Below are 27,728 nucleotides of genomic sequence, written 5' to 3'. Positions count from 1 at the left end.
AAGAATATCACTGCTGGGATCTGAGGAGAGGCTTTTCAGTAACATTCAAACTATAACTGCCCTAAAATATATTTATTTTCACATTATCAACTGTATTTTTAGGATCAAGTGAAATAATAGATGAAAAAATTCTGTACAACTGTACAATATTTTTATAAATAGATGAGAACAAAATCTACATTCAGTAAGTTGAATAAGGGGAGCATTTTCAATATTGTTGGTGTGAAATTGTACAGAATTTAATATATGTGCATTTTTAATTTCAGATTCAAAACGCTAATGATGTATTAATTGCACCCCTGGAGAAATTTCGAAAAGAACAGATAGGTGCGGCAAAAGTAAGTACTACTCCTTATTATTCTTCAGATAGTCTCTTGATAATTAAAATGATATAATTTCAGATGTCAACCTTTTTGAAATTGGTATGACCTTTTAAAATATTCTGTACATAATTTTAGGTTGTTTTTTTTTGACACAGAGCCTATTACAAAGACTGAAGTTCTTTTAAAAGTAAATGATATTATTCTACTGAGTAGAGAAAACGTATGTGTATTGTAAGTGCATTCCACTATACCAACAACTGAAGGAAATAACTCTTGAAGAAAGAGTGAGATTGTGTTAAAAGTATAAGAACTCTTGTTCCTAATCTAAATAAAATAAAAATTAGACAGAGGCTATCTTGAAAATGTATTAATTACCAAAGAGCTTTTTTACTATTCTTTTTATACTTTTTAATAAATATAATAAATATATAAATAAATATATAAATATATAAATATATAAATATAAATATATAAATATAATAAATATATAAATAAATATATAAATATATAAATATATAAATATATAAATAAAAATATAAAAAATAATTTCATTCATGCTTAGTTGGCAATAGACTAATAAATGTCCTGAGCCTAGCCATGTGCAGTTCACTTGCATTCATTTTCTTAGACTCACATTTTACCCACTTATTCAACATCATGTTAGTACATTCAATTTATGCTTTCTAGAACAGAAATCTTTGTTTTCCATATTTTTTTCTGTTTTGAATTTTCATTTAGTTACTGGAAAGCCTCTCCTCACATCCCAGCAGTGATATTCTTTCTTCTGAAGAATTATTTGTACACCTCTCCTTCCTTCCTTCCTGGCTGGCTGCAGTATTGCAGTACCTTAATCTGTCAACAGAAATTTCCCATCTTTGATCTTGTCATTCTTCCACTGATAGAACAATCCCTCGCAGTTATGGCATTGTATCAGTTATTTTCTTGTTTCTGGGACAGAGCACTTGTTGCAGTTACTGTTTCCTTACTGGGACAAAGCATTTGACCATGAGCAGCTGTCAAGGTGTTTATTGTGGCTTACAGTCTCTAGGGGAATCTTCTTGAGGGCAGGGGATAGCATGGCATGAGCAGAGGCTGGACATGACGTCTTTCACAACAGATGACCTCTCAGTGGTATAAACTTGTATCACTGAATTGTTTCTAGATTGAAATTTTCTGAACAACACCTAATGTTTCCATGACACTGATGGGAGCTGAGTTCTTTATTCACATTAAAGAGTGTGAAGTTCTTGGACTCCCAGTTAGAGTTATTGGGATATCAGTATGCATTTGGATAGTAATTAGAAAGATCATGTAGTAATTCAGTCCTCTAGATATTAAAATCATGAGAGTAAATCCAGATGTGGTCGGGAATGCCTGTACTTCCAACCTAAGGCATGGGCTGGGGAGATTGTTCAGTGGTTAAGGAAGGCACTTGCCTGCAAAGCCAAAGGACCAGGATTCAATTCCCCAGTGCCAATGTAAAGCCAGATGCACAAGGTGGTGCATCTGTCTGGAGTTTCTTTGCAGTGGCTGGAGACCCTGTCACACCAGTTCTCTCTCTCCCTCTCTTTTTCTTTCTTTCTCAAATAAACAGATAAATAATTTTTCTTTTTTTTTATGAAAGGACTGAGGCAAATGATTGCTGTGAATTTGAAACCAACCTCTGCTACATAGTGAGTTCAAGACCCATTTGGAATCCATTAAGAGAACCTGTACCAGCGAGACAGAGAGATTAGATCATACCCAGGGAAATAATTGACTGAGAAATGACAGGGTACTGGAGCTGTTTTTACCCAAGAACTCTCTCAAAGGTTAATGTTTGGGAATAAAAACAAGTCAGAAAAAAAAAAAAACTGAAAAAAAGAGGAGATAAAAGTAAGAAAATGATGAAATATGGTGTCTGTCATTGAAAATCTTTTTAAAAATAGTAACAGCTGATTTTTACTGAGAGATGGTCAGGTGCTCTCGCAGAACCAGTACCCCTATGGCTGACAGCATTCATGCACACCCTATGAGGCAGGTGCTGGTGTTTTACCTGCCTACCCATGAGCCAAGTACTGAGTTGACCTGTAGCAGGTGGCTAAGCTAGGCACCCAAAGGGTGTGGATGTGAAAGAAGTCATTTTACTTCAGATCATTGCAACATTTCAATTCTCCAGTGGTATTTCTTGGAATAGTGAGCATTATGAAAAATTCACCTTAAAATGAAAAATTCTGTCTAGGGCATTACAAGATTCCTGATCCATCCTACAAGAGGGAATTTTGCTTGCTGTGGACTGCTGTTTTCTCCTGTAAAGGGTTAGGTTTTCTGAGGTGCTACAGCAGAAACAGAAGCATTGACACCCATTTTATTTTGTTTTGTCCTCATCTCAATTCCAGACAGATCATGGAGAACACTCACGAGGATACCGTGCCTTTGTATATTCACTGGGAAGTCAGATGTGTTTTTAAACGAAACCATGAAGTCATTAGTGGAGGGATTATTGCATCTCATCAGGGTCACTTCTCCATTACTTACCAACCCTACTAGGTAACTAGAACATCATACTAGGAGGAGAGCAAGTGAGCAACTTCTGTTCTATTGCAGATCATGAGGTCCTTGCTTCAAGTTATTACTGTATAGCATTCAGCAAATCACAGGCCTTTGGTGTCCCCTGTGCTTTAGCAGTGAAACTCCTACCACTGCAGGGCTTTTGTTTGTTTAGGCCTCTAATCTGCCATCACTTTGATTCAGTCAGCTTTCTGTTGCTACAAGAAATACCTGAGATAAATAAACTTAAAAAGAAGAAAGGTTTATTTCTTTTTGCATGCAGAGAGTGATGGGGGGAGAGAAAACAGATGCAACAGGGCCTCTTGCCACTGTAATTGAACTCCAGATGCATGTGCCACTTTGACCATTTGGCTTTATGTGGGTACTGGGGAATTGAACACAGGCCAGAGGCTTTGCAAGTAAGCACCTTTAACTACTGAGCAATCTCTCCAGCCTCAGGAGAAAAGATTTATTTTGGCTCATGGTTTTCATCCATTTAGTACATTGTCTTTGGGCTTGTGAGAGTTGGCATAAGTAACAAAGGGTATGTGACAGAGGAAGATGGTCACTTGTATCCAAGAAGGTGAGTGGAGGGAACAAAGGGAGGGAGGGTAAGCAGGAAAGAATAGGTGTGAATGAGAAAATGAATGTGAATGGCTTATTATCCCAACATCCCTTACAAGGACACACAGTAGTGAACTGATTTCCTTTGTGCTGTACTTCCCAAAAGTTCTACCATTTCACAATGTGTGACTGATGGACACTAAACCATTAACACATGGGCCTTTGTTGGAACATTCAAGATCCAGATTAGTTGCTTTTCTTTTTTCTTTTTCTTTTTGGTTTTTTTGAGGTAGGGTCTTACTCTAGCCCAGGCTGACCTGGAATTCACTATGGAGTCTCAGGGTGGCCTCGAACTCATGGCAATCCTCCTACCTCTGCCTCCTGAGAGCTGGGATTAAAGGCATGCACCACCACACCCGGCTTGCTTTTCCTTTTAAAAACTTACTGTACTCAGGCATGGTGGCACATGCTTTTGGTCCCATAACTAAGTGGGAGGATTGCTGTGAGTTCTAGTCTGGGCTACAGTGAGACCCTACCTCAGAAGACAACAATGACAAAAAAAACAAGCAAAAACTTACTTTAGTTTTCCTCTTTGGCAGGATAGATTTATCTCCTCTTCCTAGATTCCTATTCTTAGTAAATTCCCAAAAGGAAGTGTGACACAGAATAGCATGGATCTGCACATTCTGCAGTGCTTTGCACCTAGGACAAGCTTTTCAGTGAAGGATTTATGCTTGGCAATTCTCTCTTCTACCTTAAAATGATGTTTTGAGCCTGCAGAGCCCAGGCTGTGTATTACTATAATTTACCTTATTTCCATGTATTTCCTGTGAAGATTTGAAAGTGTTTATTGTATGGTTTATAAGTTGGAGTTGGAAAGCTGTAGGTCAAGCAAGTTATTGATTTATGTGTGGCCATTGAATTAGGACTAGTTATGGAACTTCCAATCTGTGTTTTGATTAAGAGAGTAATCCTTTGTCACCCGCAAATTTGGTAAAGTAAGATTCAGTGTCCATCAATAAAGTTTTATTGGAATTCAGAGCCATATAATCCTCCAAATGTTTTCTAAAGTTGTTTTCTTATTGTATCAGTTAGGTAAATATTTGTGTATGAGACCATGTGTCCCACAGAGGAAAAAAAATGCCTGGTCTTTTGTAGAAAGAGAAGGACTATTCTCTAAAATAAACTTTCAATTTCATCTTTGTAATATACCTACACTTATCTCTGAGTTGATGAGTTGACTTATGTATTTTTCTAATTTGTTTTGCCATAACCACATACTTGAGACTGACTTATAACGTAGAGAAGTGTATGTAGTTTATAGTCTGGTGAAAGAAGGATCCCTATAGCACTGTGATGATCTCCTGGATCCTCAACACCACGACAAGGAGAAGAAAGGTTTAGAAAGAGAAGGGGCTTATATGTGAAGGAGGAAACCATTCAGGGTCAGGGGCACAGCCAGAGTCACTCAATGTCTTGCTCACTTGAGACCTCCTAGGACAGTGGACAAAATATGAGTCCCTTTTAAAGACCTAAGCTCTTTTCCTGGTCTTCTACCACCTTTGAACTTCACCATACCGCAACCAAGTGTTCAGCACACAAACATTTGGGGGACACTAAAACCATACCCAAGCCATAGCAGTTTGCTCTTGGGAAACCACAGAATTTTTAGTAAGATAAACTTGGATGTGATTTTCAACATTAGCAGGTAAAGGATATATTTGCAACACCTCCTCCCCCAAATTTTCTTATTTGTGGCATGTTTATTTTCATGGTAATCTAAAACTTTTGAAGCAAAATGTAGACTTTTACTTCAGGCTTATGGTCTGGCATAGACAAGATCTAGAAGAGAAAGATGAAGAACTTAAATATTTAAGAAAAGGTCATGTGAGAACTACTTCACACTACACTTGAATACTATTATTTGGGTTTCATATCTCAACAAAAATTGCCAAAAAATATTGGATAAACTTCTACCTAATAATGTTTATTGAAGTAAGAATGTGGTAGATTTCTTCATATATTTAGATTTATTGTGTCTATTTGTGTCCTTTCTTTTCTTTACCAAAACACAACAGCTCATTAAAAATGGGGGGTGGGAATTCTTTGGGATTTTGCATATGAATGGATTCATTTGTTTGTCAGAAAGTCTGAAGTCTGTTAATGTTTGTATAGACTCAGTTCTATAGGGCAAGCAACAATTTCAATCTGGCCAGCATACTGAGAGAAATAGGTAAGACTATTTATATTCACAGTAGCTAACATGACTTTGTTGATAGGTTTAGTTTAACATAACACCTCACTGATGTGTGTTGAGAGTCAATTTTGCACCTATCTCTTTCCATATACTCAGGAATGATCTCAGAACAAACACAGCCTTTTCCCAAGACCATGCAGCCAACATTTGCATGAAGTGCCTGGTAATTTACTTACTTTGGGTTACAAAGGGAACCTTACCTCTATGGACTGTAGAAACTCAGTGAGAAGTGGGTAAGCTCACTGTAGAAAGATTTCAAGCACTACTATAACTTACCTTATTTGGTAAACATGGTTATCTGGCTCCAGCAAGTGATGCTGGGAAGCTCATTGTTACATGTATTGTCTCTTCAAGCCAGTCTTACACTTTTCTTGTCCATTAGAAATAGTGGGTTAATTAATATTTGTTTGCAATTCTCTTAATATTATATAGAATGGCTTAGGGCTGGAGAGATGGCTTAGCAGTTAAGGCTGTTGCCTGCAAAGCTTAAGAGTGCATGTTCGAATCTCCAGTTCCCAAGTACATCAGATGCACAGTGACGCAAGCATACAATGTGACACATGTACACAAGGGGGCACATGCCTCTGGAGTTTGTCTGTGGTGGCTTAGGGGCTTGGCATATCCATACCCCCCCCTTTCTTTCTCTCCCTCTCTCTCAGATAAATAAAAATAAATAAGTAATATGAAGCATTTCATTTTAAAACTCAAATGCATCAACCCTCTAAAAGTTACCTGAATGTCTTTTCTATTTCTTTTCTTCTTCTTCTTCTTCTTTTTTTTAGGTGATCAGTTAACTTTAGGGGAACTTGGAGTTATTGTGTTCCTTGAAGAGCAGAACTCCTTGAGGCATCAGTGAGTGCAGACTCCAGGGATTTTGCTATGCTTCTGTGTTGATTAAAATTTTAGGAGACAATCTGTTTATTAAATTTCCTTTAATTACACAGCATTTCATGTGAAGAAGTGAAAAATTGCAACTGCACATGTCTTCTCTTTAATATTCTTATATCAGATTAGACTGTGCCCTGTGTGTGGCTTTTCAGAGATTTGGTTATTTAAGAGAAGAAAATGAAAGCTTTGGCACAAAAATATCTTTGTTTGAATGCTGTCTCTGCTAGGTGAAAACTTGGTGACTACAAGTCATGCCAGTAAAAAGTGTTCACAGCATTATGGGAGTTAACCTGTGTGAAGATGCCTGGTAAAAATTTGGTAAGAATGTCAGTTTCCCATTCTTTCTCTTGTAGCAATGGACTCCTTTCTGCTTTTCCTTGGCCCATTTTTGCCATTTCCTTTGGTCTGTGTTTATTCAACCTGGCTGGTTTTGGCAGCCCTTGTTACCGACTCTCTATGTGATGGTAACCCGGGGAAAAAGGTCACCATTCAAAGTGTGGTCCTGGGGCCTGCAGCATCATCTGAAAGGCAGGGATTTGGGTCCTACCCTACAGTAGTCAAACCCTTATACTGTTGTTAGGAAGGTTCCAGTGGATTTAGATGCACAGGTAGGTGTGAATAGTGCACTGTGCATGTCTTCCCCTGGTCTGTGAGGAAAGCACCTCCCTGTGTTGGCTGGGATTCACTTGTAGGTTTGGAAGTAATTGAGTGGCTAGAGGTGACAGAACTCCTCAAGAATGTCTCTTCCTGACTGCTTATCTGCTCATCAGCTCCATGCCTGTGAGAACTTCTGGCTTGTCCCACCCAGCTTATTTGGCAGTATTCTAATGACAAAAGTCTTCAGAGAAAAGCACTCCCCATGTGTTTGTTTGTTTGATGTTTTTGTTGGCTTGAGCTCTTTCTCCTTCCTTTGCATGTATGTGTATGGTGCATATGAGCGTTTTCATGCATGTTCATATACCCATGGACTGGGTGCACATATGCATGAGTGCACTTGTGATTGCTTACATGTGGAATTCAGAGAGGTAACTTTCTCAGTTGCTCTCCATCTTATTTATTGAGACAAGGTCTCGTTTATTTATTCATTCACTGAGGCAGGGTCTCCAAACACAGGTCTTCCTACTTGTGCTGCAAGTGCCATATGGACTGAACCATCCCTCCAGCATCAGGTGTGTGTTCTTTCCTATGGATGTGCATATCCTCCTGGGCAGGAAGTGTCAGACTTTGCTTGCTTGGCATCTCCCATGCCCAGATCCTTGATGCACATCACCCACTTTGCAGTTGTATCAGACTTGGAGTCGCTGGGTTGACTGCTAGCTTGTTACCTTTCTTCCTGCCCCACCTCTGCTATTAGAAGCTCCTTCTTCTCTGTTGTCCTTTCCTGGTTGGTTTACTCACTCTTCCAGCCTGCTTGAGTTTCCCCATGCCATTTTACCTAGGGGCTCCCATCTTCTTCTTTTATCATGTCTTCATTGTCCACATCATGGTTTTCAGATTAGGAAATTATTTGGCAAGAAGAATAAAGTCTCAAACAAAAATTAGGCTCATATGTCCAGCCTGTGTCTTAGCCTGCGAGGGGGTGGTTTTTTCAGTCACTTACTGTCTTCTCTCCACATCCTGCCTCCACTCGGAGTCATAATCTGTCTTTATATGTGTCCATCTTTTAATCACTGCACTAAGATCCTGGAGGACCGATTCTTCATTCACTTTGATATGTCTTGTATCTTTGCAAAAGACAGTGTATGCATGTTGGAGTTTGTATAGGTCATTTTGGCTTCCTTATTAATAATAAAATTCTGAAAATTAAAGGGCTTGCATGCTCAACTTGGGAAACTGCATGGCATTGAATCTTCTTGTTTGTGGTGCTGGGAGTTTAACTTAGGGACTTGCTCACACCAAGCGAATGCTTTGCTACTGAGCTCTGTCCCTGCTAGGAACTGCTTGGAGAATATCACCAATGAAAAAATACTTAGGAAGACTAGAAGAAATGGCAGGCTTAGTCTTTGGGAATTTCCAGAAGGAACATAATGCCCTTTATGGCTCTTTGTGGGGTGTGGAACAACCCAGGAGGTGAATGGGCTTCTCAGACTGCAGCACCTTTAACTGCTGAGCTATCTTTCCAGCCCATGCAATATGTTTTCAAAATATAATATCCAGGCTAGGTTGTCATGTTTAGACAATACTGAACTGATGCTTGTCATTTAGCATTTATGACAATAGTATGCACATGAAGTTTATCTTTAAAATTCAGTTTATAAGTAATATCTGTGGCTTTTAATAATTATTTTTCTTGTAGTTGTGACCAAATACCTAATAAGATGATGGGCTTAATTTGGTTCATGGCTTGAGGGCTTAGCCGTTACCTCTTGTTGCTATGTCAGATGACCCGCCCGAAGCAGCTTATAAGGGGATAGGACTTATTTTAGCCTTACAGTTTTGAGGAGAAGTTTCAACATGGTGGAGAAAGCATGGCAAAGCAAGCAGCTGGGGCATCGGGTCTCCACGCAAAGCAGGAAGGAAATTCTTTGAGTGACACAGATGTTAATGCCCAGTAGCACTGGGATAATAACACCAATAATACCCCCAGTGAAAAATCTCCTCCAGCAAGACTCCGCCTCCCAAAGGTTCCACCAGCTGGGGACTAAGTAGGAATCTTAATAACACACACTGGAGGCTAATGAGGAACATGGTATACCCAAACCAAATCAGGGAAGATGTGATGACAGTGTGGCTCTTGGCTGTTTCTAGGGATCAAGAAGCCTAGAGAGGGAAATGCTGGTGCTTAGAACTTTCCTTTTTGTTTTTTCTTCAACTTAAGACCCCAGCACATGGGTTGTACCACTCCCATTCTGGACTAGTCTTCCCCTCTCAGCTCTCCTCTCTGTTAGTATCCTCATAGATGTAGAGCATTTAGCAAAAGTCATATTGATCCTTTCAGTCTAAAGGTCTTGAAATCAAATCCACAGCCTCCAGGGAACTTTTTTTTCTTTTCAGCTGTCATACTTATTTTTAAGAGGTAACATTTAGTAGCTAAGAACTCATTTTTATAAACAAACGTATAAACTAATAAATTCAAAAAGATGTTGAAAAGATTCATTTAATGCTAGCTAGCAAGTTGCTACAAAAATGCTAGATGGGAGCCAGCATGAAATCTCATGATGATGAGGTCACAAGATGAAAATGTCACTGGCGAGGCAAAGCAGAGCCAGTGCACTCTGCCTGCAATTTATTTCAGGTCCTTCCCTCTGTACCACATCCCTCACCAGTGTTCATTCCACTCTGACTTTTCCATAGTGAAATTTATGACTTGCATTTCAAAATATTTCCAAATCCATCTTGGGCATTTTCCCTGAGAGAATTTAAAGTGAGGTAAAGCAACTTCTGGATTTCTGTGAAATACGATGTTTGGGGTTTGGAGGTACAATGGGAGCAGATTTCTACTGCATTTCTCATCACAGATAGGATATAAGAACAGTGAATGTTTAAAGAGAAGCCCAGTATAGTGCCCTAAGCCTGTTGTACCTGAGCACAGAGATTTCGACAGGAGGAACAAGAGTCCAGTGCCATCTTGCATTATATAGTTGGTTCCTGTCTAGCAACGACAAAAAGGAGCCAAAGCCAGTCATGGTGGTATACACGTTTGATCCCAGCACTTGAGAGACAGAGGTGGGAGCATCTCAGTGAGTTTGAGGCCAGGCTGGGACTATAGAGTGAGCTTCAGGTCATTGTTGGCTAGAGTGAGACCCTTCCTTGATAAAACAAACATAATAACAACAACAGCAAAAAGAAGCGGTAGAGTGCCTGGGTTGTCACAGAACAGTGGGAAAAGGCAAATGTTTAAGCAACATTTGAGTACCGGTGCTCACAGATTCAAGTACATTGGGTTCTCCCTGCCTGCTCATTCTTGACTATAAGCCTGGAATGCAGGCATAAGACAAAATACTTAGGCTTTCTCAAAGACCAGGTGGTTCACACAGTTGCCAGATCCAAGGTTGCTTGAGCAGTAGCATCTGGTGATGGCCTGGTTTGTCCACAGGTAGCTATTTACTGGATACTGCAATTGGTAGCTACAATCTTCTCAGACTACAGTGCCTCTGTGTAGCCCTAGGGCACAAGCTCAGAGGGGACAGTCAGCTCAGATGCACTAGGGCACAAGCTTGAGGGGAGACAAGTCACCTCAGAGTGCAATGCTTCTGTGGAGCACTAGGGCGCAAGCTTGAGGGGAGACAAGTCAGCTCAGAGTGCGATGCCTCTGTGGAGCTCAAGCTTGGGTTAAGGAGATAGCTCACACTGTGGTGTATTAGGGCACAAGAGCACAGCTTGGGTTAAGGAGATAGCTCACACTGTGGTGTATTAGGGCACAAGAGCACAGCGTGGGTTAAGGAGATAGCTCACACTGTGGTGCACTGGGGCACAGCTTTGGTTAAGGAGTCAGCTGCAGAGGCATTTTGGGATCTGCCTTAAGGCATGTGTCAAATCCAGATAAACATTAGAACTTCAGGCTCTTAATTGGGCATTATAATTGGAACTAGAATGTTTGGGGAACTGAAAAAGTGAAAATACCTTTAAAATAGGATAAATTGGGATGGAGAAATGGCTTAAAAGTTAAGGTACTTGCCTGTGAAGCCTACAGAGCCAGGTTCAATTTTCCAGTACCCACATAAGTCAGATACACAAGGTGGCGCATGTGTGTGGAGTTTGCTAGAGGCCCTGACATGCCCATTCTCTCTCTCTCTCTCCCTCCCTCTCTCAATCTCTCTCTCTCTCTCTCTGATTCATTCTGTCTTTCTCTGAAATAAATAAGCAAATATTTTAAAAATATTTAACCAAATGGAATTATAAATGTATGTAGAACCAAAATAAAATTATAAATGTACATAGAGTTTGATTTTTAAAAATGTAAACTGTTTTTAACTTTCCACAAAAAGAACTAAGTACTTTTGGAAAAAGCAGTGTGCTGCATGTCTCTAGTCACAGTCTGCCTTGACAGTTCACACCTTGGTAAGTTTAAACTAAGAGACAAGCGGAGCATTACTTCTTTCTTTCTCCAGGTGACATTTGTGTGTACTCAGACATATCATTGTGTAATCTTCAGTATCAAAGAATTTTGATGAAATCAGATGATGTGAGATGGCTTGTATCATCGGAAGGATTATGCCTCATTATTAGTCATTCCAGCCTTTTTTTTTTCCACAGCTAGCATTTCTTTGATTTTGTCTGATTTTAAAAACATAGCTACCATTGAAGGAATATATTCCCTTGAAATATCTGTGCGGAAAGAGCTCCAAGGCATTGACATATCCTGTGTGGGAGTTCAGAATACATTTCTTCATAAGCTTGAACTAAGTGACCTCCTCATAGTCTTCTCGCACTGGAAGGTTGTTCTGTGATTGCTTAACTTTGTAAATTCTTAGCCATTGTGAAATGCTACCCCCTTTTCTCCGTGTGTATATCTCTTGGTTTATAGCACTTTGTTCTAATTTTTATTCTAATCACAAACATTTCCTTTTGTAGGTATACTGTTTTTTTTTTTTTAATGCAAGGAAGCTTCATGACAATGCCTGAGGGCTGAATTGTCATCATAATAACGTATTGTGTATGAAAGCTAATTTCTTATGAAATGTGAATTTATCAGGTGTGCACCACCACTCTTGGCATTTTACAGGGGTTCTGGGGATCTGAACTCAGGTCCCCAGTTATCAGTGCAGTTTTCTTTTTTTATTTTGGCCACTGAGGACAAGTTAACAAGACTAGATATTTGTGAGATTATAAACACCACCAGTTCTTGGAGAAGAATTCAAATGCAGTAGAACCCTGAGTTAGGTTTAGACTTTATATTGACTCTCCTTAATTTAAAAGGAAGGTCTGCTCTTTCTATAGTTGGGGAAGTTGGATAATTAAAAGGTAAAATACTAATTGAAATTAAGAGACCTTGGATTTTAAGTCCTAGAGTTACAAACTGGCTAGATATTAATTAACAAGTCTAACTCCAAAAGTCTTTGTAACTACTTCACTTCTGCTCGTGCTGCCAAGGAAGACAGTGTTTGGAGGCCATTTCTTTCATCTGTTGCAGCTGTGTGGGAGAGCTCTTGTTTCTGGAAGACATTCCTGTTCTTCCCATAGCCCCAGCACCGTGCTGAGTGCTGAAGATGCACTGCAGGGTAGATGGTCTCTGCCTGTGAACTGCTCAGCTCTGCTTCTCTGCAGCTTGCCTTCAGCATGACTCACGCAAAGCCAGCAGATGGCTCTCCTGCTTCCCCATGACATCCCATCAAATATTTGTAGATCTTAAAACTTGCACCTCAAACGATTTGACCCTTTTCATCTCCAATTTCTGTTTTCACAAATGAGGTTAAATAATTTCCCTGGGCCTTTTCAGCTTTGAAACCCCTGAAGTATTTCAATGATAATTTTCATTTGATCATTCATCTGCCCAGGATGTGAGCTATCATATAATTTAACTATGAAGCTAAGTGAGGGACATAGACTTGCACCACGATTCAGGGATCATGTCTCTGCCACTTAATAGTCAGCACCCATCCCACTGCAGTACATCTCTCCTGGGTCAGGCCACATCACAGGGCCCACACGGCCCTTGATTAGGGATGAGGGTAAAATGGTAAGTCTATAGGGTGATCTTTATAGGCAAGTCCAGTTTCAGTCTCTCCCTCACAGTTCCATCCTGACTTATATCCAGTCTAGTAGTTATTCTCTTCTTTATTCGTATGTGCATATGTGTGGGTGGTTTGCTTGTGTGTAGTCATGTGTGTGTGTGTATATTGGAACACTAATGTGTACAGGTGAGTGTGTATGTGGAGGCCAAAGATTGTCAAGGGTCTTCCTCAGTTACTTTCCATGTTATTTGAGACAAAAATCTGTCAAGGAACTTGGTGCTCATTGATTTCCCTTAACTAGATAGGTGTGCACCACCACTCTTGGCATTTTACAGGGGTTCTGGGGATCTGAACTCAGGTCCCCATACTCATGTGGCAAGTACTTTACTGAGATATATGCCCAGTCCATTTCCTCTTTTTAAAGAGCTGTTTTCATAGTAGCAGAACCTTCCTCATATTTAAAGGGTAATATACCAAGACATGCCAACATTTCAGATAAGAAAGTACATTTGAAGGTGGGCATGGTGGTGCACACCTTTCATACCATCACTTTGGAGGCTGAGGCAGGAGAACCACTATGAGTTCAAAGCCAACCTGGTACTACAGAGTGAGTTCCAGGTCAGCCTGGCCTAGAGTAAGACTCTGCCAAGAAAGTCCACTTGACATAAAGTTTATTTCCCCCAAATCATTCATAGCTTGTCAGTACCATAAAGAGCAACTTTTGCCTTACTACCTTTAAAAGACTGTCTTTATGATTTAGCTTAACATGTATGTGCCCCAGGTCCTGAACAAAGTAGTGCTCTTTAGTAAATGCTTTTGTTATGTATAAAGTATCTTCAGAATGAAAATGTAGATTTTCATTGCATAGAATGGTGAAGTCTATGAAGCATTTCATGAGTAAGAATGGTATAGTTGATCTAAAACAGAGAAAAGATATGGAGATTCAGGGACAGATGTCCATACAGTCTTACATATGTATATATTCTTTTTTCTCCCTGCTCTAATATTCTTCAGTTCATTACTAAGTTGTTTTTTAATTGTATGTGGAAAAAGTAAATTACTCTCCATTTTACTACATGTAAAGTGATATGATTGTTCAAAGGAAGCCAGTTTCCCCTGTCTATCATAAAAGTGGCTTAAAATAATTCAGTCCAGATAACTTGGCCTTTTGAATCATAAAATTAGTTATTCTTATATTCTTTACATAGGATAATTTTTTTTCCACACAGGAACTGGGACTTAATTCTCAAGGAATGTATTTTATTGCTAAAGAAATAAGGAGCCCTTCAACTAGATAGCTGGAGGGGTATGTGGTGGAGATGGTTAGGGTTTGGTGTGGCCTTACTGTTAAAAGTGTTAAATGCCACTTGAATGTGGTACTTTGACCTGTGTTTTCTCATTTGTCCCTAGTAATGATGTGGGAGCAAGCTCTGAGTGGAGTTAGGACTCCCATGCCAACAGCTCTCCAGTCCACAATAGCAAAGAATTGAAAGTACAGACCCAAAGAAGAATAAATTATGAGATTTATTTCAGGGAGAGTTAAGATAACAGGGAAAGCTAATTAGGAAATGCTCTAAGCCAAAAGACATTCTCCCTTGGGGAGGGGGAAAGGAAACCAGGAAAATCTGGCTCATTTAGGGGAGAGTCTCCTTCTAGGGAGGCAGCCTCTGGGGAAGGGAAGGGAAGAAAGGAAGGAAAGAAGGGGAGAAGTGGCTTACACGCATGTTTCAGTGCCATTTATTTGAATCAGATATCCAGTTTTAATGAGTTTCATCACTCGGCTAATATATGTAGGAAGGGAACTGGTGGACTGGAGGAACATTGATTTAGGAGGGGCCCACACATAGTGTCTCAGCCCATGAAATAAGGGAAGAAGCAGGAAGTTGTTGCTGAGTTGTTGCCTATAGCTTTCTTGGATGAGATTGAGTTAGATTTGAGTTCAGGGCCGACAAAGTGGTGTCCATGTTTCTGTGGGTCACTCTCTAGCTGATTACCCATCAGTAAAAAGCTACCTTGTTTCTAATCCATATCTATAAGACTTCAGCATTCCTACAGCAAAAACCAGCTGCTCATCCTCTGAGCTCTAAAGCCTTTTTCATCTTCTATAATGTATTCTACTTGGTATTGGACCATTATGTAATGGATTTTCTCCTCTACTTGAAGATAAGATCTTTGAAATAAGAGCTTGTCTTAAATCACATGTTGGAGAAGAGAGTAATTGTTCAGCAAATATTTAATGAGCCACTGAGGTAGTTTAATGTGTTGAACAGAATAGTTATAACCATTCCTGCTCTTGCGAACAAGAATAATGAGTTCATAGAAGTTAAGTTTTATTTCCTTTCTTAGCTTTCATAATAAGTGGTCTGGTCTATACCCCTAGTTTTCTGATTTAGTTGAGTTCTATCCCCCCTCCCTGCCCCTTAATGCCAGCATTCTACCTCAGAGTTGCTCCTTTATTGTTACAGGTGTTCAAAGATGGCCTAGGGCTATTCTCTGGAAGAAGACAGGCCGAGCAGTCTTGAGTTTCTGTGTACATAAAAGGTTGCATCCTTTACCCTTTCACGCTTCACTCGGTAGCACTACTACTGCGTCTAGATACTGATGAGTCCCCTCTTCCTCAGGGCAGTGCATCGCCATCACTGATGTGATAAGAATCGGCTTTTCTGTTTCTTCAACTGAATTTTTGACCTTTGCCTAGCTTTCAAATGCTAACTCTCTTGAGGGTGTGGATCTTGGGATTGGGGCCACAGTGCAAGTACTAAGGGCAACTCTCACAATTTTACCCCTTGGGACAGCTGAAGAGTCACTTACTGCTGGCAGAGGAAATGTGGGGAAAGAAGACATATGCTAAGGAAAAAATACAGAGAGCTCAAACAGGGGGACAAGAGGTAATAAGAAGAGCAGAAGACAAAGACACTGAGTATGGAAGTAGAAAGCCACTGAGTAGGTGGGAGAGCACAAGGAAAAGAGGAAGGACTAATTCGGAAGCTGACACTTGGAGGCGTAGGCATATGAGGTGGGTAAGGGACATCCTCCCTCCAGCAAGGCAGCATGGCCAAGAGTATCACTTTATCTGGTCTACATGAAAATATTTCACAGGGCTTTTGTTCCAGAAGAATTGGTTCCAGGTAAATTGATATATCACAAGACCCTGTCTCAAAAAAGAAAAAAAGAAAAATCAAACTATAAGCCTAAATATTTATTTTGAAAAAAAAAGGTTTATTTTTGTTCATATCAATTATCTAATATGTTTATGTTCTTGTCTCTCCTCCCTCTCACCCTACCTCTGGTTGCTCCACTTTTTATATAGTTTTTAAATTATTCATCTTGAAATATTCATTATGCTTTAGCCTGTACATGCTAGTAGACTTCTTTTAAACATCCCAGGGAATCAAAGATCATCAAGTCATGGAAAACAACTTGTAAAGTCCCAACTATTAATGATCAAAATAGAAGACAGATTAGGTGAAGAGGCCCATGAGGTCCTACCTCTCCCTTAGGAACTATTAACTGTTAATAGTTGATAAAGAGGGAGGTATTTTCTTCTACTAAATAACCCTCCCTCCATACTTATGCAAGAAACCCTAATTAAACTCATTGGGTCTCTCTCTCTTTCTCTCTCACAGACACACTTATACATGCACACACACAAAAGTAGAAAGGGTACTAGTTAGGAAGAGGAATGAGTTCAGCAGAAGTGGGAGAGGAGTAAGAGTGTAATGAGAAGTGAATATGATCAAAATATATTATCTACATATAAAAACTGTCAAAAATAATTTAAGAAAGCAAAGACAGCTTGCATACATCTTATGTATGAAATTAAATGCTGAGTTGGAAGTACATATAGATACAAAGTACTTTGAGGACACAGGGTGGTTGCTGTAATGTGGAAGTCCGGTCTCTGAAGAGGTGATGCTCCTGGCAAGTCCTTTAGGATGAGTTAGAGCTACCACAGAAGGAGGGCTGGTCTTCAGAGCAAACAGCACAGACATGGGAGGGAAATGTTTTAATGGGATGTGGGAAGAGCTTCAGGCATGCCATCAGTGCATAAAACATGAAGCTGGAAATGTTGGAGGTGAGACCAAAGAGGAATTGAGGAGCTGCATGAGAGAAGTCCTGTTTGCTTTTCTTAAAGATTTGCACTTGATGTGTTGGTTTTAATGTTTTGCAGAACCATTTATGTGTGGGAATGTGATTCTAAGAACTATAATTTTAGAGTAGTTGTTCTAACTAAAATGTGGAAAGTGAAGAGGGAAACAGTACAAGATATGCAAGATACCAGGTACTTATTAATAAGCATGATTTAAAGACTGGTTAAATGGATTAGTGAGTAAAGTGCTTGCAAACACGAGGGTCTGAATTCATATCCCCACAGGCATGCAAAAGCTGGCCATGACATCATGTATGTATGTGTCCAAGGTCTGGGAAGGCAGACAGGAGGACTGCTGGGGCTTGCTGGCCAGGCACACTAGCCAAACTGGTGAGCTCCAAATTCAGTGAAAGACCTTGTCACAGAAATGATGGTGGCCTTGACATACACATGCTTACTTGCACATGTGCATGCATGAGTACAAACACTTAAAATAGTTTCACTGTGATGATAGTGATGTCCCACATGATTGTAGTAGTTGTGAAATGTGGAAGAATGTTTTAGAACACATTTTTCAGGCTGAAATCATAGGGTGATCCATTAATATGGGTGATTAAGGAAAGAGGGAGACTGAATAAATGGCAGCTTTGTTAGTTAACTATGGTGAGTGTAATATGTCAGAAACAGACTGACACAATGTCAGAATATATTAAATAATTATGAATCTGCAAGCTACTTCAGTTTCATTGACTATGATTTACCAAGTAATCACGATTTCCCTTGAGTGCACATATGTCCATACACAGAATATATCACAGAGTGGTGACTGGCTACAGAGCTCAGAGGCCTTCTTGAAGGCAGAGGAAGAGAGAGCTGAGATAGCTAATGGAATTGCAGATAGCCCTGCAGCTGGTTAGATATCAAGAAGCCCAGGTGGGGACTGAGGATCAGAGGGCAGTCAAGTAGGCCTCATTCAGCAGTGAGGACCCTGCCTATCTGCAGCCTGGGGAGGTCAGGCCCAGTCCTGCCCCAATTCCCTTACAGGAAACACAAATAAAGGAAATATGTATTGTGCATGCCAGTAGATTTTGGGCCATCAGTTCTCAGCATGGAGGGAATGAGTAGCTCAATTTGTTAGTTTTGTTTTGCTCATGAGAGGAAAGAAGGTGGAGTGTCCTGTCCTAAGTCATCCCTAGAGATGATTGAATTGTCTGATTGCCTTTCACTTCCTGCATTCTTTCCTGGAGCTAGTGCCATTTAGGAATGGGAAAGGGGTGGCTATTCCAGAGAGACATGTCATTCTGAAAATCAAGGTGATTGTGTAGCTTTGGATATGAATCCAATTGTAACCAATTGTAGACTGCTTCTGTAATACTGGGTTTCTTCATTTTCAGTTGTGTTATGCTAATACCCATTCTAAAAAGTGGTGCTGTGCTCTCACCTATAATTAATGCCAGAAAATTTGGTGTTTTAGGCTTTAGTTTGCAAGGTATGATTAAAAAGAAACTTTCCTCATAAACACAAGGGGGATTAATTATTGTATGATGTCTGCCAAGAGCTAAATGAAAAACATAGAATTCCAAGAAAACTACATAGATGTTTCTAGAACATCTTAAAAGAAAAATGCCAGGTTTCTAATCAGCAGCAGTAATTCCCTTAGTTGTAAGTACTGTCTGCTCTAAAGAAGCTTTAAAAAATTTTGTTTTTTGGGTTTTTTTTTTATTGTTGTTGTTGTTATGGGGGCCAGTGTTGCACAAGTAAGACCACTGACTCACGGAATACAAGGCAAAGTTTTATTAGGCAAGGGCCAATGCATCAGGACTGCACCCCTAAGATCAGGATCTCGGAGTGCAGCCCCGAGCAGTTTAGGGAGTCAGCTTTTATTGTAGAAAACCACAAGTTACAAAAGCAAAACCACAAAGATAGTTTTAAACAAAAGAGTCATGGTACATTGTCTCAGGGACATGTCATACAGTGTAGATAACAGGAGGTGCCTGTGTACAAGTAAGGCTTGTATCTATCTGTCAAGAGAATCAGCTTGGGTAATCATCTGCATTGTGTGTGCCCTGAAGGCAAGGGTCATACAGGAAAATGTTTAATTTGGTCTATTGTTTGTCCTTTTACATAGTGAGAGAAAGACTAAAAGAAAGAGGGAAAGAAAATTGGCATGCCAGGGCCTCTAGCCAGCGCAGTTGAACTCCAGATACATATGTCACCTTGTGCATCTGGCTTACATGGGTTCTAGGGAGTCGAAGCTAGATCCTTAGGCTTCACAGTCAAGTGTCTTAACTGCTAAGCCATCTCTCCAACCCTAAAAAAGAAGCTTTTAAAAATAATTTGTGGATTTTCATAGACAGAATGTCTGTCAGCTCTTAAGAAGATACCAGACTCACTTTTGTAAAATAACCTCCTGCTCAGTGTAATATGGTAGACTTGGCTGTTTAAGTTCTTCCTGATGACTAATGTGAGTATCTAACCTTTAACCCATTCCCTTATGTTTTTCCTCACTGGAGTGGGAGAACAGGTGGCTACCATGTGACATACTTGTTTCATACACAAGTGAGCAGACTTGAAAGTTATTTCCTTCACCTTCGATTTCCCTTCTGGAGCCCACCATGTTCATCAGAATGCCAGGAGTGTTTGAGTAATGTGGTTTCCATAGAGAATGAAGGGATCATTTTATGAGAAATGACAGAGTCCTTAACCAGTGCTATTCTTTAGGGAGACAGTAAGTGGTGTGTGTGTGTGTGTGTGTGTGTGTGTGTATGTTTGTGTGTTTGAGATTGTATTAGGGCTTTTGAGTTGTGACAGTGTTTTAAATTTCAGTTCTGTGTGATTGGAAATTAATTTAATTCATATGTTCCTCATTTGTGGTTGAAGTTGTACATCTTGATACAGAGAGAGAAAATATTCAGAACCCAGGAAAGAACAAATAGATCATTCTATTCCCAGCCTTTGCAATAAAGTGAACTTCCTAATTATCAAGGATGGTTGATAATATTCATAAAAGATTAAGCAGAGTTAGAATTTCCTTTTCATCTAGTTACAGAGAATGACCAAATGACCATAAATTAGAATTGAGGGTAAAAGAACTTAAAACTACAAATAATTGGTAAAAAGGACAGATTGTTTCCTTATTCATTGTAATTAACTGAGGGAAAGTTTCAAGTTTAATTATTTTTATATAAAATTTAGTTTCCAGCTGGGCATGGTGGCTCACGCCTTTAATCCCAGTACTCAGGAGGCAGAGGTAGGAGGATTGCCATGGGTTCGAGGCCACCCTGAGACTCCATAGTAAATTCCAGGACAGCCTAGTCTAGAGTGAGACCCTACCTCAAAAAAACAAAGAGAAAAAAATTGAGTTTCCAGGCTGGAGAGATTGCATAGTGGTTAAGGTGTTTGCCTGGAAAGCCTAGGACTAGGATTCAATTCCTCATACCCATGAAAAGCTAGATGCACAAAATGGTACATGTACCTGGACTTTGTTTATAGTGGCTAGAGGCCCTGGTGCTCCTATTCTCTGTTTCTCTTTATTTATTTATGAGAGAGGAAGAAAGAAAGAGGCCAGGGCCTTTAACCACTGCAAATGAACTCCAGATGCATGCCACCTTGTGCATCTGGTTTACATGGGTACTGGGGAATTGAATGGGTCCTTAGGCTTCGCAGGTAAGTGCCTTAAATGTTAATCCATCTCGCCAGCCCCTCCCATTATCTCTCTGTCTGCCTTTTTCTCTCTCTAAAATAAACAAATAAATAAAAACCATTTAAAAAAAGAATATGTAAGAATTAAGCTAGGGGTGTTTGCACATGCTTTTAGTCCCAGCATTTGTGATGCCGAGGTATGAGGTTTGGTGTGAGTTCAAGGTGAGGCCACCTTGAGACTACATAGTGAACTCCAGGTCAGCCTGGGCTAGAGGGAGAACCTACCTCAACAGAAAAACAAAAACCAAAAAAAAAAAAAAAAAAAAAAAAAAAAAAATTTTCATTAAGACAATTCACTGCTAGAGAAAACAAACATTCTTTTTAAGATTTATTTAAATCTATGAAAATTACCATAACTAAAGTTCAGTTTGCATTGAGTTATGTGTTTATCACTGGAAAAAAAGAATAAGAAAACTAATAATCTTGATTCTTTTAACATAGACTTTAAGCTTTTTGGAATTTTACTATTTCTAATTGCTAAATTCTCTTGTCAAATATAACCCTGTTTCTGAAGTCAAGCAGTGCACACAATTGCAGAAACTGTGTCTGCTTCCCTCTTTTGTTGTTTGTTTCTACCTTTTGTTTTAAAGCCCCAAAATTATTGAAGACGGTCATTGGAAATATTTGTTTCTCAATATTAATTGAGTAATATCAAATTGCTCTTATGGGGCTGGAGAGATGGCTTAGTAGTTAAGACATTTGCCTGCAAAACCAAAGGACCCAGGTTAATTCCCCAAGACCCACGTAAGCTGGATGCATAAAGTGGCACACACATCTAGAGTTAGTTTACAGTGGCCATAGGCCTTAGCATTCCATTTCTCTCTCTCTCTCTCTCTCTCTCCCCCTCTCTTTCCCACTCTTAATAAATAAAAAAATTTTAAAGTATGTATTTTAAAAATTGCTCTTATCAATTAAGTCCGCATTTTACAAACCAATGGCTATTTTATGTTTTCTTTGGTGATCTTTGTGAGTATATGAAAGGAGTAAGCATTGTTTGAAAGTGAGGATTTTGATTTATAGAATGTTCCAGTGTGCTGTTCTCACAGCACATAACCCACAACTCCATGGTGCATACCAGCAATGCCACTGAAGAAGGCCCTCCGGGAGTGGGAGCAGGGAGGAGGGAAATTATGTATCCATACAATTTTCTGTTTTATTAAAATAAAATATTAATATAATAATACTATTGGCTCAGGCTGGTTCAGAGTCATAACAGTCCTCCTGACTTAGCTTCCAAAGTATTGAGATTACGTCCATGAGCCACCAGTCCTCACTCCTGCCAAGTAGTAACTCAGTGTCTTTGACTTTATTAAGTAGGTAAGACCGGGCTTCAGTATACTGTTTAAAAATAGTATACACTGATGAGTCTACATGATACTGACATTGATAACTTCATAGGAGGCCAGATAGTGAGTTTGGAGGGGGGTTTGCGCTTCATATATGTTCTTATCAAGTTCACATGCCATAGCACAAAGACGTTTGTTTTAAAAAATTCTTTATTTAAAGATTTTATTTATTTGCAAGGGGAGGGAGGGAGGGAAGGAGAGAGTGAAGGAGGGAGAGAGAAAGAGAGAGAGAATGGAATGGATATGTACTCCAGGCCCTTCAGCCATTGCAAACAAACTCCAAATGCATGTACCACTTTTTGCATCTGGCTTTAAGTGGGTACTAGGGAACCAAACCTGGATCCTTAGCCTTTGCAGGCAAGTGCATTAACCACTAAGCCATCTCTCCGGCCTACATAAGGATTTAAAAAAAGAACTTATATATTTATTTGAGAGAGAGAGAGAGAGGCAGATAGAGAATTGGGATGTCAGGGCCTTTAGCCACTGCAAACAAACTCCAGACACATGCATCACCTTGTGCTTCTGGCTTATGTGGCTTCTGAGGAATTGAACCTGGGTCCTTTGGCTTTGAAGGCAAGTGCCTTAACTGCTAAGCCATATCTCCAGCCCCAGAAAGTCTTCTTATAAAGCAGCAGTGATGGATCACCAGTACTCACTGAAGACTGATACTGCACCTTAGGAAATGAAAAGAAATGAAGATTAAAATTTATTCTTACGTTAGCGACTTAAACCATATAACTTGAAGTAGCCAGAGGGTAGTCCTACCACCAATCCTTCCTTTCAGTCATGAAGCTGCAACTCTTTCCTGCCTTGAAGTTTTTCCTAGCCCTTCTCAGTGAATGGGATCTTTTAGGACTGGGATTTTGTCACTGGCGTCTAGCCATCAAGTACATGAGACAAGGGAACAGCTCAGAAAAGCAGCCCAAAGTACAGGAGATATGCTCATAACTCCCCCTCCTCACTCACACTAAAGATTATCTTCTTTCAGCAGCCCCTTCCCAACCCTGAGATACAGTCTGCAGCTCAGACTAGCCTCACACTCTCCCTGTAGTGAAGGATGGCTTTGAATGTCAGGTTCTCCTTCCTTTACCCCCTGAGTGCTGGGATTACTGGCATACTGCCACCTCATTTGGGCAGTAAGGGAAATGGGATCTTGGCCTCCAATGCTTGCATTCTGCTGACTAAGTTACATCCCCAGCCCCCTTTGGGGCTTTTGTCAGCTCGCTGGGCCATACTCTACAACTGCAGAATATATAAATTGAAATGTTTTCTCCCATCTTGTATAACAAGAAAGGCCAAGGTCCCAGAGTGATGAAATGTCTAATGTGACTATTTACAAATCCTAGGGGATATCTCTGGCTGCTTGACAGTGTGTATAGACATGACTGCACATACTTCAGTCAATCAGCCAGTCACTTACTCACTCATTCAAGTCACATACTAAGCCTTTTTTAAATGTGCAAAGTCCTGTGTTATCTTACAGGATTTCTCAACCTCAACACTGCCAACATTTTGGACTAAGTTAATCAAACTCATCTCTGTATCTCTGCATGTCTTACACTCACATCTATCTATCTATCTATCTATCTATCTATCTATCTATCTATCTATCTATCTGTCTATAATCTAACTATATCTATCATCTATCATTTGTTTCATATATCTGTTATCCATCATCCATTACCTAACATTCATTTGAAACAGGATCTCACTTTGTAGCTGAAGCTAGACTCAAATTTGAGATCCTCCTATACTCAGTTTCTCTAATGCTAGGTTTATAGGTCTGCACTTTTATACCTGTCTCATTTTTAAATGACATAGTAATTTATGAGGTCCAGTGCGAAAGTGTGACATTTTAACATATGTTTGCAGTGTGTAATGATTAGACTGGGGTAGCAAACTTCTTTCTCATCCTGGACAGTGATCTTTTCTCTGTCTTGGGCACATACAAAATATACTAGCTATTTTGAAATATTCAATTAGTTGTTGACAGCCAGTTTTCCTGCTGTTATGTAGAAGATGTGAAGGTTTTCTTCTTATCCAGTCTCTGTGTACATCAGGTGTCCTCTCTTTATTATCTCTTCCTTTAGCCTTTGTTCTTCTCAGGGTCTCACTCTAGCCCAGGCTAACCTTGAACTCACTCTGTAGTTCCAGTCTGGCCTTGAACTCACGGTAATCCTCCTCTCTCTGCTCCCAAGTGCTGGGATTAAAGGAGTGCACCACTGTGCTCAGCTTGTACTCGTAGTTTCTATGAGATCAGTGATTTTTAGACTCCATGTATGAGATCATGAGATAGTTGTCTTTCTGTGCCAGATATAAATGAGATCATGCTGTGCTTGTCTGTCTGTGCTTCGCTGAATTCACTGGACATAGTGATCTTTAGTTCTATCCATGATGTTACAAGTTATAGGAATTCATCTCTTTTATGGCCAAATAGTATCCCATCGTGCATATTTCCCACATGTTCCCCATCGGCGGATGGTTGCTTCACTTTTAGGCTACTTGAGGAGTGTTGCATGAAACATGACATTCAGATATCTCTTCAACATACTGTCCACATTTCTTTGGGTATATACTCAATAAGTGGGATTACTTAACCTTGAGTTTTTGAGACACTTCTATTTCCTATAAATGTTCATTAACCTTCGCTTCAATTGTATACAAGGGTTTCCTATTCTCCACATACCAACACTTGATGTGCTTTGTCCTTTTTGATAATAGACACTCTTGTTTTTTATTTATTTATTTTTTTTTTTTTGAGGTAGGGTCTCACTGTAGGCCAACCTGACCTGGAACTCACTCTATAGTCCTAGGCTGGCCTCCAATTCACAGCAGTCCTCCTACTTCAGCATTCTGAGTGCTGGGATTAAAGGCGTGCACCACTATACCACATCTGACTGATGATAGGTATTCTTCATGGAGAGTGCAGCGCTGTCTCGTTGGTTTTGATTTTCATTTCCCTGATGCTCAGGGACAGTGACCACTTCATGTATCTTTTGACCATTCCTGTGACATTTTTTGAGAATGATATCTCTAGTTCTACTGCTCCTTCTTAAATTGGGCTGAGTTTTCTTTTGTTTGGCTACTGATCTCCTTACAGATTCCTGACAATAATTGCTTATCACATGAATGGTTTGCATACATTTTCTCCTCCTTTGTAAGCTGTCTGCTCACTATGTTGATTGTGCCCTTTGATGTACACAGCCTTTTAATTTGATATAATTCAATTTGTGTAATTTTGCTTCTGTTTTCTATGCTTTGGAAATTGGCCTAAAAATATCTGTGGTCATTCCAAACTCTTGAAGCATTTTCCCTATGTTTTCTTCTAGTAGTGTCATAATTACATTAATTTTTTGTTTCATTTGATATAATTTCTTTTTAAAGTTTGCTATAACTGTCGTGATGTCAAAAGTCAGGGAAAGAAGGTCTGAGAAAGCTGACAAAGGATATTATATAGCCTAGGTTGATGCCATCTTCTCCCTGCTATGGGAGAAAAGCTGGAAGGAAGATGAGGAACAGATATTTTAGGGAGTTTTCTAAAAGCTGCTTTTTGTGTTTCTCTCATATTCACCGATAAAATTGATATATCTCATTGCTAGGTGACTTAGAATTTTCCTCTGGGGGCTGGAGAGATTGTTCAGTGTTTAAGGCACTTTCCTGCAAAGCCTAAGGACTCAGTTCCAATTTCCCAGTACCCAAATAAAGCCAGATGCATTAAGCAGCATGTGTGTCTAGAGTTTGCTTACAGTGGCAAGATGCCCTGGTACATTCTTGCTCTCTGAAAGAAAGAAAGGAAGGAAGGAAGGAAGGAAGGAAGGAAGGAAGGAAGGAAGGAAGGAAGGAAGGAAGGAAGAAATTTTTAAAAAGGATTTTCTCTTTTCTTGGCAGCTATGGGCCCTACTACAATTTTGTTACAGTGAAAATGGATAGGACTCTGTCAATAGAAATTTTTGATAAAATCATCTTTTTTAAAACATATATTTTTTATTTATATATTTGCAAGAGAGAGACAGAGAGAATTGGCATAGTAAGGCATCTAGCCACTGCAAATGAACCCTAGATGCATGTGCCATTTTGTGCATCTGGCTTTATGTGGGTTCTGTGCAATCAAACCCAGGTTGTTAGACTTTGCAGGCAAGTGCCTTAACTGCTGAGTCATCTGTCTATCCCCATATAAAAATCATCTTAATGAAAAAGAAAAAAATGAAGATTCTAGGGACAAATAGTTGTTTTCATTGGTTTATGTGACCAACAGATACACTTCATTCACTTGTAGAAAAGGCGAGTGTGTGCACAGGCATACAGCTTTTCTTTAAATGTTAACACAAAGCAGCTGTACTGTTCTTATTGATTTGTGTTGTAGTCTAGATTCTACTATCCTGTTGAGTGCAAGCATTCATTCCCATGAGCCTCATGGTTCCACTTTTAGGATATTATTGTATTAGAGTTCTCTAGAGGAACAGAACCAATATAATGGATATACATTATAAAAGGGATTTGTCAGATTTGTTATACTATACAGGCTGGGGAACACAGTGGCTGATAGCAGTCCCATCCTGGGGCTACAGTTGCTAGAGATCTGCTGGCCACATTGGAAGGCTGATGATGCTGGATTCCAGTGTTCACAAAAGATATCAACAACAGAGTAAGTGCATGCACCAGTGAATACAAAGGGTAGCCAGGCAAAAGGCACTGTGCTTTTCTGGAGTCTCTGTATATATAGACTGCCAGCTTTAGGCTTTAGGGAAAGGTATTCCCCACTCAGTAAATCCTTCTGGAAATGGCTTTCATAGAACTGCCAAAGAGCTTGTTTCTTACTTGACCCCTATTCAAGTCAAGATGGTAAACCATCACATATGTAGTGCATGGTAATATGTTGTTTCTTTTCTATCTATTAATATGTTTCTGAACCACCTATCCTAGGAAAATATAGAGAACTACATAGGAAAACCAGGTTGTAGATAAGTTTACACATGATCACTTTAAAGTATTTTGTTTTCCTGGTTTTAACCAGAAAGATAAACATTCAACAAAGTTGTTATCTTCTGAACACATTTTTGGGGTATATACTTTGGTACTGGGCCATTTATCTCATTCCTGGCCATGTGGGAACCTGTGGCATTAGGACTCTGCTTGTCCCTTCATGAGAATCCTGACCTTGACCAGCCACACACTCTTTCTCTGCTGCAGAGAGAATCATAGAGCCTTGGTGAAGCTTAATGAGAACTGGCTGTCAGGTATCTGGACTCCTGGTGATACCACATTGTTGTTCTGGGATCTCCCAAAAGTGCTACCGGGACACAGTGACAACCTGAAGTGCATCCTGAAGGCAGCTGATATAGAACGGGTTGGGGATTGCTGGTGGAATTACCTGCAGTAAGGGCATTGTTGTACAAGCTACACTGAGATGAGACC

General features: G+C 39.7%; 1 protein-coding gene across 2 annotated transcripts in view; it reads left to right on the top strand.

The window, feature by feature from the left end:
* Arhgap42 (Rho GTPase activating protein 42) overlaps window positions 1–27,728 on the top strand; it is a 297,464-nt gene that overhangs the window by 180,054 nt on the left and 89,682 nt on the right. For both annotated transcript variants that reach the window (XM_004661915.2, XM_045145457.1), the window contains exon 4: window positions 267–338. In XM_004661915.2, coding sequence (XP_004661972.1) covers window positions 267–338 — 72 coding nt within the window. The remainder of the gene's footprint in view (window positions 1–266; window positions 339–27,728) is intronic.

Source organism: Jaculus jaculus, chromosome 3 (genome assembly GCF_020740685.1).
Source record: "Jaculus jaculus isolate mJacJac1 chromosome 3, mJacJac1.mat.Y.cur, whole genome shotgun sequence".
In the NCBI taxonomy this organism is placed as follows: Eukaryota; Metazoa; Chordata; class Mammalia; order Rodentia; family Dipodidae; genus Jaculus; species Jaculus jaculus.
Note: the sequence above shows the minus strand (reverse complement) of the source record. Positions and strands in the feature narration are given on the sequence as shown.